Source organism: Caloenas nicobarica, chromosome 4, assembly GCF_036013445.1.
Source record: "Caloenas nicobarica isolate bCalNic1 chromosome 4, bCalNic1.hap1, whole genome shotgun sequence".
Lineage (NCBI taxonomy): Eukaryota > Metazoa > Chordata > Aves > Columbiformes > Columbidae > Caloenas > Caloenas nicobarica.
In genome coordinates this window covers 5,200,979-5,213,592 of record NC_088248.1, presented here as the reverse complement: position 1 = coordinate 5,213,592, position 12,614 = coordinate 5,200,979, and the positions used below count along the sequence as shown (strand labels likewise).

At 43.6% G+C, this 12,614-nt stretch overlaps 1 protein-coding gene across 1 annotated transcript in view; it reads left to right on the top strand.

Moving 5' to 3' along the window:
- Window positions 1-231: 231 nt before the first annotated feature.
- Window positions 232-12,614, top strand: part of EMCN (endomucin) — a 51,666-nt gene continuing 39,283 nt past the window's right edge. Inside the window, exon 1 of the mRNA XM_065634327.1 lies at window positions 232-390. Within this exon, the coding sequence (XP_065490399.1) occupies window positions 330-390 (61 nt within the window). The 5' untranslated portion in view covers window positions 232-329. The remainder of the gene's footprint in view (window positions 391-12,614) is intronic.

Genomic DNA, 12,614 nt, shown 5'->3' with positions numbered 1-12,614 from the left:
TTTGCGTTTGCTCAAAAATCTTCCTGACCTCGTAGCTGAAGAAGAACAAAATAACGTATTAACAAAAACACAGCTCACTGCCAAAGAAAAGGAGTTCCTGTAAGGACTGAAACAATAAATCTCCTCCGTGCTGAACTCCCAGAGGGAGTATGTTGTGTTTCCTCCTGTTCTTTATCAAAGTCCCCAAAATAAGCAGGAATGGGCAGTGACTAGGCACAGTCTCTACACACCTTTTTCCATGGAGTAATTAAGGCCTGCCTCAGCGTGAGAGAGCACTCCCTGCCCAGCTGTGCAAGGCAGAGCTGACACCACCACCACCACCACCGAGCATGAAGCTCCTGGGGATTGCCTTCTTTTTTCTAGCTGTACTCTGTGTTTGCGCTGTGGGAGGTAAGTTCTTTAGCTTTTTTGGATAGACTTGTCACATTTGTGGGGCATTTTGTGAGCAAAAGCTTAGCTGTCAGTAGCTGGGTGCTTTTTTTTTTATTATTTTTTTTTTTAGGGCAGTGATTGAAAGACTGTGTGTTGGAGGAGAAGGTACTAACTGGTAGTTGAGTTATATGTGTTCTGTGAAAAACTTGCCTGCCATTGTATTTTTGTGACAGCTCTCTTTCTGGGTGTCATGAAGCTCTTCAATCTGAGAAGATTTAAAAGCAGAGGTGTATTTACAAAGGTTTTCTGTTCTGTTTTTCTTCTTTGAATAAAGCGGCTTTTGTAGAGATGGCTTTAAGGGGAGGAATTGAAATGTCTGTCAGATTTTGCAAATACTGCTCCTGCAAATCAAATCGATCCTGATGGATTTCCCTGGCTCTATGCCAGCAAAAAGTTGGGCCAAGGGTATCTCTTGGAGATTATCTTAGTTTTACCCCCAAAGATTTGAGTGTCAAATAATGAGGGATGGAAGCCTAGGGGCAATATTAGTTACTGAGTGCGATATCTTTTGAAAGTGATTCTCAAGTGCACAGATTTAATCAAACTTTGTGATGTTCATATGATCACTGATATCTGTTTTCATTATTCTTTTTCTTATTGTGCTTTTACAGCGGAATTAACTAGTAAAACCTGAAAGGGTGAGAGAAACTGTAACAAGGGCCAGAATCTATCATCACCTTTGTCAAAAGATATATCTGAAGTCAAATCTGCTTTTTATCTGTACTTTCATTTGCTGGCCTTCTGGTGTGAATACTCATTACCAAAGCTTCCATGAATGCCTATAGATTGCCTGTGAACCAGAAGCTGAACAATTGATAAAACTAGATTAACTGATCTACAAAAAGTTAATCAACTTTTGCTCAGATAATGTGTTAAAATCTAGAAATGGCTTTTGTGGTGTAGTTTATGCTACTGCTTGGGCTCACTGCTGTTAGAAAAAAAATTAATAAAGGAGATTAAAAATAAGATTGTGCTACAAAAAGAACTGTTTTTAAAACTGTGTTAAGTACAAGTCCCAAAAGTCTGTGTTGAGATACTATTTATTCTCTGTCTGCTACTCCTAGTAAAAATAGCCTTCCTGTCATTGTTAAACCTTTAATTTCACAACTTCTGAAAGTGAAGTGGAGTTGGATCAAAAGGAGCATATTTAACACAACAGTCCATAAAGCTTATCAGAAAGCAACATGCAAAGGTGGGAGGAATTCTGTCAGTTTTATACAATCCTTTCTTTAAAAAGGATTTTCCCTCCTCTGTGTGACATGAACAGGGCAGAACTGATGACAGTGAATAAGCAAATTTCATATAGGATATATTTGCTCTGAACAATTTTGGTTCTGTAGAAGTATTTTTTAATGCTTTATTGCAAGGTAGACACGGTAGTGAAATTCTGTTGGTCAATTCACGTTAGAAAATGAAGACTCTGTGGGGAAATTTGCAATATGTCTCTATCTACCTTGTGAAAGTAAAAGAACATACTCTGGTCGAGCTTCCTTCAGGCTGCCCCGTGTATCACAGGTTAAGACAGAAGCAGCTTTATTGTCTGGTATGTGAGGCTGGACCAAAGTCTTTGGATTTCCACTGTTTGTGATGGCTAAGGTGGCCTGGACATCTGGGCTGTAACAGCAGGATCTTATAATCTGAAGAGAAGGATGAAAGCGAAGGAGGCTGATGCCAGTCTCCCTCATGCTCAGTCTCCCTTTTTTGAGCATTGGAGACAGCAGAAAGACATTTCTCCAGTTGCTTAGAAACACTTTTAGTATTTTAAAATGATGCTCGGTAAAATTTAGAGAAGGTCAAATCACACCCTGGTGTTTTAGTACTCCCTCCCCCAGGTTTTGGGGTAGTTCATTTTCAAAGCTTACTAGGACAAGTAATGTGTGGGCTTGCAGCCTCTTCCCATAACACACAAGCTGCTTGTCTTTGTACCTTTTGTAAATCATGCAGAAGTGGACAAAGGTGTTTCCATCGTGGTTAGCAAAGTACGTACTGAGTCTCCTGCAGGGCTTCCAAATTTCATGCCTTGTCTTCAGCCTGTGTGCTGGTGGTGCTTTCTTGGTAATTTTCTAATTCATCTTGGGATCTTGCATTGTCAGAAGTCCCTAATGTTTTGGTGGGATCTACCCTCTGTCAGCAAATTACTGGAGGCTCAGTTATGTACAGATGTGGAGGACAGTAGCCTCCTGACAACTCGTCCCTCCTCTCGAGGCTTTTCTCAACCCTTTGAGAGCTAAATGACATGTGTAAAGCGGGAGTTCCTCCGTGCTCATCTCAAGGTGTTCAGTCCTCCTGGCATATTGCCCTTGATTCTTACCCGCTCCAAAATGTTTCCCAAACAGAAATGCTTTCTGGGTTGGTTCATAGCATTTCCAGCTTCAAACGGGAGTGGGTCAAAGAACATATATGATAGTGTATGCATGATACAATATATATGCTAGTAATACAATATAAATGCTCCTTAATCTGTAATTACTTTTAAAATGTGTAAAGGTGTCATATGTTCTTCTAAAATATAAGGGGTGAGGAACTGCAATGTGCTTAAAATGTAAGCACTTAGAGGTCACATCTTCCTGTGCTTTGGCCTTTTAATACAGCTTGGCTACGGCTCCACGGCCCAGCAGATGCGCTCCACACACAGCTTCCTTCTCACTCAGGCACCCAGGTTTCTTTCCTGTAGAAATAACAGCAGGAAAGAGCGGGGTTGTGCTCCTCTTAGCATCGGTCTGCATGCGTGCAGGTTCTGGCAGCAGCTGGAATGCACTGGTTCGTGTCGTAGACATACAGTGGGTGGGTTTATTAATGCTTGATTAGTGACCCCTGTTGACAGCTAGCAGTACTTTTCTCCAAGGGTGCTCTTATCAAAATCGATGGTACTGCAAAAAAAAAAAAAAAAAAAAAAACACCCCAAAAATGAAAAAACCAAGGGTCCTTTTCATTTTGGAAAGGTAGGAGCAAATCTTGGCATTGAGAGCCTGGTCCAAAGGCCACTGAAGCAATTTGGAGCTGTTGCATTACACTGTGAATGAACCCTAAGTTACGTGCTTCCCGACCCCCTTCCCCGTTAAGGGGGTGCTGTGGAGCCTGGGATATTGTCCCTAATCTACAACACAGCAGATTAATCCTGGCTCCCAGGCTGATAGCTTGAGAAAAGTTCCACTAAAACAGAGCTCCTGTAGTGACTTTATACATTTAGAGCTGCCTGAACTCTGCTCTTGTTGATGTTAACTAGAGAAGGTGGACAGCCTTTTCCTTTCCCATCTTCTGTGCTCTCAGCCTTTTAAAAATTCATTTTAAAAATTAAATACTAACTAAACCGGAGCAATTAAAGCTTTGGAGCATGGTCTCCCCTCATTCCGGGTTATTATTCACGGCCGTGCTCTGGGAGAGACCAGCAGAGCACAGACTGTCACAGTTGGATCATTGTCTTATCTCTGAAAATTTGAGAAATGAATAGGCTTTAGATAACCAGCTGCTTTTTCAGACCTTTAGCTTGCTTGAACCCAAACTTTGAATATCTTGAAAGTTTGTCCAATTGTGGGGGGGAAAAAAAAAAAAAAGTGTTTCGGGTGTTTCCACCATTCCTCACAGTTTGCAAGACTGGCTTTCTCAAAAATTGTAGTGCTGGAACTTACTATAGCCTTTAATTGAGTTTTCGCTCCTGTACAGAGTTTTTTCTTTTCCTCCCTTCCCCCGCTGCCACATTCCTTTCATTCATTAGAGCTTTGTCATATTGGGCCAGTTTTACCTAATGGATTTTAAAGGTGTGTTTGTTACTGGACAGAAGAAAACTCCTTGTTCTAGCCCCAGACCTGAATGCTAGTTCACTGCATTTTCTGAGGATAGAAGCAGGTGGCTTGATACCTGCTCGATAAGGAGATTATGATTTGCAGCCAAAATAAATGGAAACTGAACTTGAGGGGCAAATTGCCTGCAGCATTTGGTTCCAAACCTGAGAATACATAATGCCACGTAACATGCCCAACAAATGGTTGTCTCTTCTATAAATTTACTGGAATGTTTTATTTTATTTAGCTCTTTTATCTGGATTGAAACTTAGAGCTCTTCTTTATAAATCAGGAAAAAAGATCTTCTGAGGCATATGTTTTGGTTTTGTAAGTTTTTACTAAATAGGAAAGGACCTTGAATTTGGTTTTGAATTGTTTATACATCTGAGTTCTATGGGAAAAACATGCAAAAATACTAATTAAAAATTATCTTTAAGACACTCCTAACCTAGGGAAGGGAGTATTTTTAACTGAGACCATTCAGTAGCCAGGCTAACTTCACAGTCTAAAGATGAATAAGTCTCCACAGTAAAATCACATGGGAAAGACATCCTTAATATTTGTGTTGCTCATGAAGTAGGGGTGGGGTGTTGTTTGTATTTTTTGCTGAGACAACTCAGGGAAGACTATCTAATGGTTTTATTTTGCAATTCCGTAAACAGAGAGACAATGTAGGATTTGTGTGTGTAGCAGCTGTTATTTCCAAATACAAGTCAAGAATTAAAGACCTGGCTCCCCTAGAAGACAAACATTTACTTTTGGTTTCAGCTACCACTCTAAAAATAGGTGTCCCAGATTTAAACAGAAGACTTGAAACCCTGAGCCGCACCATGTCCTGCCATGCAAACCACTGTCATTGTCCCAGCACTTGAGCTAGCAGGTAGCGATATCTTGGCATTCATCTCGTGAAAGCGGATCCTTAGATGTCCCGACGGCAGCGCGCTGTTCCAGCCAGACCCACCTGCAAACAGGTCTGACACAATCTAACATGATGCTATCTCTGAACCTTATCTCCCTGTGTGAGAAAGCTCTGATGGTCACTTGCTGATAGAATGGCTGTAAGGGAACATGGTGCAGCAGATGTGATCCTCTGGGGTATTGTCCCCTTGCAGGAGAGGTGGAAAAAGGGTAGGAAGCCCTCTGATGCCACCCGCACATGCACTAGAGGCTGGTCTGGAGGAGTCCAAATTAATTCCAAAACATCATTTTTTTCCTCAGCAGCCAGGCTAGACAACAGCCCCTTTCAGGCTTGAGTAGCTAGCTAATGCTCCAAAGGTTACATTTCAAACTAGTAACACAGCAAGGATTTTCTGACTGCTTTTATGTGGAAAAGGGATGCTTGCTTGACTTTGGTACAGGTGAAAATCCTAGCCTGTTTATCAACAGAGTATTTTTACAAGAATTTTTAATCTCTTTTTTTTCCAGTGGCACTAACGCGCTCCTGGCTGTTAGCTGCATGTTGTAGATACGCAACGCATCTCAGGTTGCTGAGACCACAGAGCAGTCAGCACATAGTTTTGCGTCATATTTATCTGCTGTAACCTTTCTGCCTTGTCTAATCACTCTAACGAAATTATGCGTTTTGCTGGGATGGGAGCACTACACCAGCCTTGCTGTTTAAAGATTTCTACAAGATATGTATTCATTCTAAAAAGCACTTCTCAGTGTGGTACTTGGTTTGAGGAGTGTCAGTGTAATCAAAACTTTAGGGTTAAATCAATTAAGTCCCTGATTATATTAATGAGATGTTTATACTTCCTGCAGATTTCTTCTTTCTTTAGCAGGAGATGAATATAATATTTGGGCTTGACAGGTTTGGCTATTGAGGCAAAAACTGATCAGAATGGCAAAAGCCTTGGATTTTCATCTAAGGAAAACAGTGCCAGGAGATTTACTTACCTTCCTGGCCAAGGTTTCGCATTATTTTCCTCTGTAAAATACATTACTTATTTGTTGAGTTGTATTTTCATTGCATGATAATTATTTGAAGTTATCAGAGCCCCATATATTCCCTCACTTTACTAGTCTTCCACTTCTTCGCATGCTCAACAGTCTAGGCTTTTATTTAAAATACAGTGTTGATAACCTTCTAAATGTTAATGTGTGTGATGCTATCTATCCCAGTGGGAGGACAGTCTGAAATCTTCTTTCCTTGACAAATGAATTGACCCTCCTCGTTTCAGGACGGGTTATATATCATAGCAATATAGATGGTATAAATACCAGTGTTTGTGAACTCATTCAAAGGCTGTGCAAGGAAAAATATCACCAAACATTTTTAGGCGAAATGGCAAAAAAGTTGAAGATTACTCTGGCAAGAAATGAGAAATGCGAATGTTTTCACTTCCAAGTTCTCCGTGTCACGTCTTGGTAGGGAGGTGACTTTGGACATAGTACACGGCTAATGCTTCCACTGCCATTCAATGTCCCCCAAAGCCAAAATCTAGGCTTTTTTTTTTTTTCCCACGAATTAGACTCTCTGAAATCCCTACAAAGTTGTCCAAACATCATTTCCTCTTGGCTCCTACAGATGGTCATAAAGGCTGAAGCCTGTGGCATCTCAAAAGAAATGTTGGGGGCCAGCGTGCAATTCAATTGTTGTTACTCATTTTTGCTCAGGACTGTAAAAATCTCTTTCTGAAAACAACTGAATTCTTTGAATTATGGAGCTTTCTGGACATCCTATGAATTTAACTCTGCTTTGCCACAAAGCACATAAATCTCGGAAATTACAGCCAGCACCAATAGCTGACTGCCCAGAAAGGTGGTTAAGGTAGAGCAGCTTTAGGTTCTGTTTAGGAAGGTTTTTTCTTACAAGAGTAGCATGTTAATATATTTGCTGTGGTTCAGAAGGCAGCAAATGTATTTACCAAACTGTTCGGCTTCCCTTGCAACAACTCAAGTAGTTTCCAATGTGGAACAAGAGGAAGAACTTACTGAAGATTTATGGCAAATAAGCCGATCCCCAAGACGTAGCAATGAGAGCAAGTGAAAGCCACAGCACAGGTATTGGAGGCAAAAAATCTCCTGGTGCAGGACTGTATTTTGGTTTTCTGCGCATTTTATCCTGTCTAGTTCAAATGGCTCCAGAGGAATTCATTATTTGCTTTTGCAAGGCATTCCCTGTGCTAGTGGCATCACGTGGCTAGTGTGTCTCAATGCTGCTGAATTTAGGTGAACCAGTGCACAATTTATCTTATTGGCTTAGTGACACTTTCTTGTAATGCACTGTCTGCTTCCTCCCTGATTGCATTCACTTTGCATTCCCAAGAACCGGCAGAAAAGACTGTTTTCAGGTGCAAAAACTGGAAAATGAGGATTTGTCGTGTATAGAAGAAATGGCCAAGGGAGAAGAAGAGCGGAAGGGTTTGAATAGGAATGGAACAACGCGTTCATGCAGTGGTTGTATCACATTGGTAGAAATTAAAAATAACATGAATATTCAGTCAGCTTTGCAAGATATTCACAGACAAGGTCTTCATTGGCTATATGTGCCAGTTACAGAAATCAGGTATTTTCAATATGTATCCTTCATCCTTGCATATAACTTAACTCCAATGAGACTGTACTCTGGGCTTGCAAAGCCTGTTTTGGGCTTTCCCGTTGGGATGTTCTGCACCATTTAACCTTTCTTCTAGGCAATGTGGCAAAGACGAGAGGGACTTAATTGAGCATGGAATTACATTAATTATAGAAGCAATTTACAGTGTTTCCACAGAAAGTTTTCTGATGGGAACAGGTTTTTGATGTTCCAGGGGCTTTCAGAGCTTTGTCAGGAATAGAGTGGCATGGGTGGGTGCGGTTGAAATGAGTGTCTGGGCTGATCCCGGACGTGCTAAAAATAAATACATCACAGCAGACACTGCAGTGACCCTTTCCTGAGTTATACAATTAGTCCTTTTCCTGGGGGTGCATTCGGATCACAAACATAGCGCAGAACAACTATGATTTCACTAATTGCTGCAGCACATTGCAAAGAAGAGCCACCGATTGACCTGGGCTCAGCTTCCCCTCTGCCTGTTTTATATCTGCCCTACCCAAACACTCTTTCCTGGGAAACAAAAATAGGCTTGCAAATAGCATGGTAAGGAAAAAGCATTATAAGGGTTACCCAGAGAAGGACATAGTTTTTCTCTCTGCCTTCTGGGTGGAGGTGACTTACACCAACACTCCTCTCCTTTCCTGTTGCAGGGGAACAGCTCTCCTTTTTTTCTTGTTCTACTCAGCAATGCACGATATGTAAAAGGTGGATTGACGATGGCAGAGCAGTGGATGTGGTCTACCTTGACTTCAGCAAAGCATTTGACACCGTCTCCCACAGCATCCTCACGGCAAAACTGAGAAAGTGTGGACTGGATGATCGGGTAGTGGGGTGGACTGCAAACTGGCTGAAGGACAGAAGCCAGAGAGTCGTGGTCAATGGGGCAGAGTCTGGTTGGAGGCCTGTATCTAGTGGAGTGCCTCAAGGGTCAGTTCTGGGACCAATACTATCCAATATATTCATCAATGACTTGGATGAGGGAATTGAGTGTACTATCAGCAAGTTTGCTGATGACACCAAGCTGGGAGGAGTGGCTGACACGCCAGAGGGCTGTGCTGCCATCCAGCGAGATCTAGACAGGCTAGAGAGTTGGGCGGGGAAAAATTTAATGAAACATAACAAGGGAAAATGTAGAGTCTTGCATCTGGGCAGGAACAACTCCAGGTTCCAGTACAGGTTGGGGAATGACCTATTAGAGAGCAGTGTAGGGGAAAGGGACCTGGGGGTCCTGGTGGACAGCAGGATGACCATGAGCCAGCACTGTGCCCTTGTGGCCAAGAAGGCCAATGGCATCCTGGGGTGGATTAGAAGGGGGGTGGTTAGTAGGTCGAGAGAGGTTCTCCTTCCCCTCTACTCTGCCCTGGTGAGACCTCATCTGGAATATTGTGTCCAGTGCTGGGCCCCTCAGTTCAAGAAGGACAGGGAACTGCTGGAGAGAGTCCAGCGCAGGGCCACAAAGATGATGAAGGGAGTGGAGCATCTCCCATGTGAGGAAAGGCTGAGGGAGCTGGGTCTCTTGAGCTTGGAGAAGAGGAGACTGAGGGGTGACCTCATCAATGTTTATAAATATATAAAGGGTGGGTGTCACGAGGATGGAGCCAGGCTCTTCTCGGTGACAACCAACAGTAAGACAAGGGGTAATGGGTTCAAGCTGGAACACAAGAGGTTCCACTTAAATTTGAGAAGAAACTTCTTCTCAGTGAGGGTGACGGAACACTGGAACAGGCTGCCCAGGGAGGTTGTGGATTCTCCTTCTCTGGAGACATTCAAAACCCGCCTGGACGCCTTCCTGTGTAACCTCACCTAGGTGTTCCTGCCCTGGCAGGGGGATTGGACTGGATGATCTTTTGAGGTCCCTTCCAATCCCTAACTTTCTGTGATTCTGTAAAAAGCTTTTTCTATATAAAACTGCACCCATCAAAGACATTTTCAAATTGATTTAGCATGACTAACACAAGGGGGGGTGGCGGTTTGTTTTTCATACTATAAAATAACCCTGAGTAACTCCTTACCTTTTATCTCACACATGGACAGGCAAATATATCACCATCAAAGGGTGACAATCTGGTGGTTTAAATAGTTTTAAAGGGTTTAATTAAAACCTATTAAATAGGTTTAACAGGTTTAAATAAAGAGAAGAACAGAGCTTGGAGCCGTTGTCCAAGGCAGGCTGGAGTGCTGATGAGCATGCTGAGCACATTTATTACTTTATGGAGTGCGAACAACATGCTCATCCTTCTGTAATACGCAGTAATAAAGATACCCACCAAGCTTCATGTAGAAGCAGAAGGTGTACTGAGACAGCTTGTGATTAAAAGCCCTTGATAGGGAGCTTGCATTTCTTCCGAGTCAATAAAAGAAACCATGAAACTGGCTGGTCAGTGCCCAGATTTCTATGTCCACACAAGCAGAGAGGCAAAGCATGCTGTGCTTGGGTCATTTCGGATGCTAAATAAAGCACGGGGCCACATGTCCAACTGTCCCCACTACTGTTTCTGATGATGGGGAGCCCTCAACAACCTACAGCCGTGTTACGTGAGGCCGGTCCTTGGCAGCTGCTTTGTCAGTGTTTCTCTGTGTGGCGGCTCCCCACGCAGGAGCTCTTTGCTGGGTGCTTTGGGTAGGCTTTGTGGAAACAGCGCTGTTTGCTTGGGGAATTGCTGATTCCCAGCAGCTCTCGGCTAGGGCTGGTTTTGGGGCATGGCGGGGCACCGGGACAGTGCTGGCACCAAAGCCGCTTTTCCTGCCCTCTCCTCGTTCCCTGCTGGAGAAATTGCGGCAGCTCCCTCCCTTTCCTTCCTCTCCTCAGCTCTTGCTGCCAGGAGCCTCCAGCCCACCCGGTTTGCGTTTCCTCTGCAGAGCCCGAGCCCCACGTTGCCCCACATCGCTGTCTGTTCCCGGGCCGCGCAGGAGCAGCCCTGTCCCTGTCTCCCTTTCCGGCTATGGGACTTTGCATTCATGCTCTCCGTTCCCCAACATCTTCCTCTCTCGCCTGTTTTCAGCTGCTTTTGCTTTCTGCAGGGAGGGAACTGTGCTCTTCTGGCCCAGGGGCTTCTCCTCCCTACCTTGGTGTCTCCCCCCATGCCCACGTTTCTTCCCGCTTTTCTGTAGCAGGTCGTCTCTGTTGTGTGACACCAGCCTGCAAACCACGAGCTACGGTGGAGAAGTAGAAAGTTAATGTAGGATCTCAACATGTAGGATTTGTATAGAATCACAGAATCATTTTGGTTGGAAGAGACCCTCAGGATCATTGAGTCCAACCACAACCCAGCTGAGCTCCAGCACTAAACCATGTCCCTGAGAACCTCGTCTAAACACCTTTTAAACCCCTCCAGGGATGGTGACTCCACCACTGCCCTGGGCAGCCGGTTCCAATGCCCGACAACCCTTTACATGAAGAATTTTCTCCTCATATCCAATCTAAACCTCCCCCGGCGCAACTTGGGGCCGTCTCCTCTTGTCCCATCACTTGTCACTCGGGAGAAGAGCCCAAGCCCCTCCGTGCTCCCAGCTCCTTTCAGGCAGTTGCAGACAGCGACAAGCTCTCCCCTCAGCTCCTGTTCTCCAGGCTGAACAGCCCCAGCTCCCTCAGCCGCTCCTCATCACACTTGTGCTCCAGCCCCTCACCAGCTCCGCTCCCTCCTCTGCCCTCTCTCCAGTAGGTTTTTGGTTTGCTGCTGAAGACAGGCGCGACTGAAAGGGAAGGTAACAGCTTGGCAAACGGGAGGTGGTTCCCCACCTCCCCAGGCTTCCAGCTGGATGCCACCAAGCAGCGAAGAATGTGGCCTCTCTCCCTGCCTTATGGTTTTTAGCATTGCCTGTAGCATCTGATTACATCTCGCAGGGGTTCACCTTAAACGTGACCGGTGTAACTTTGCTCAAGGTCCACATAGTCCTTCTAGTCGCCGTTGTAAGATACTTGCAAGGGATAAAATCCTGAGGAGGAAAATGGCTTACGTTGCAGAATGCTGCGCTGGGAGTGTTTGCAGAAGTGCAAAAGCTTTGCGAGACCAGGCTGGAAGGACAGTTTGCAATTCTGACCCGTGATCATATTGCAGTGGTGGTGATTCAGTACGGGACTGTTATTAGGGATGCAGCTTTCCTTTCACCAAGTGCTGTCACAGCGTGAATATTCGTGTGCAGATACTATTGCAGACACATCTGAACGTGTGCGTAAGGCATGCCATGCCTTGGGTATTGCTTTAGTGTGCTGAGGAAATACGAAGACGTGAAGGTTGTATATTTTTCTTTGAGCTTGCTTCAAATCCCTGACGTTTGCAAATGGCTTTGTTTAATTTAACATCCTTAACTACAAACTGTTATCAGCTCCAGACATTCACTGGATTACATCAGAACATTGATTCCTGCTTAACATCTAGCTGATATGACTGTTGAGGAAAGATTTAAAGTATGAGTCCTTAAGGATTAAATGTACTAGAAAGACTATTGCTTTTATCGAATTCATTCTTGTGGAACAAAATATCTGCAGGTTTTGTTTGAGTTTTGTTTTGGGGGTTTTTTTGTTTTTTGTTTTTTTAATTCTGGAATGTTCAATTTATAAGTTTCATACTTGTGATCTTAGAGGTTTTGAATAGGAAGAAAGCAATTAATGGTTTTGAACAATACTGTTAAAATTGCACTTAAACCTCTTCTAAGAGTACATCCCAAACGGAAGTTTTTGTGATCTAGAAGCATCTATGCTTCCTCTAAGATTTTTTTTTTTTCAGTGTTTACCAGTTTTCTAAGTAATTTGGTTAGTCATTTTTAGCCAGTTGGTGACTGACCTACGACCACAATTCAACAGTGTTGTTTGATTTTTGGGAAGTTTCATGTCACAATTTCAGTCTTAACAAAATACT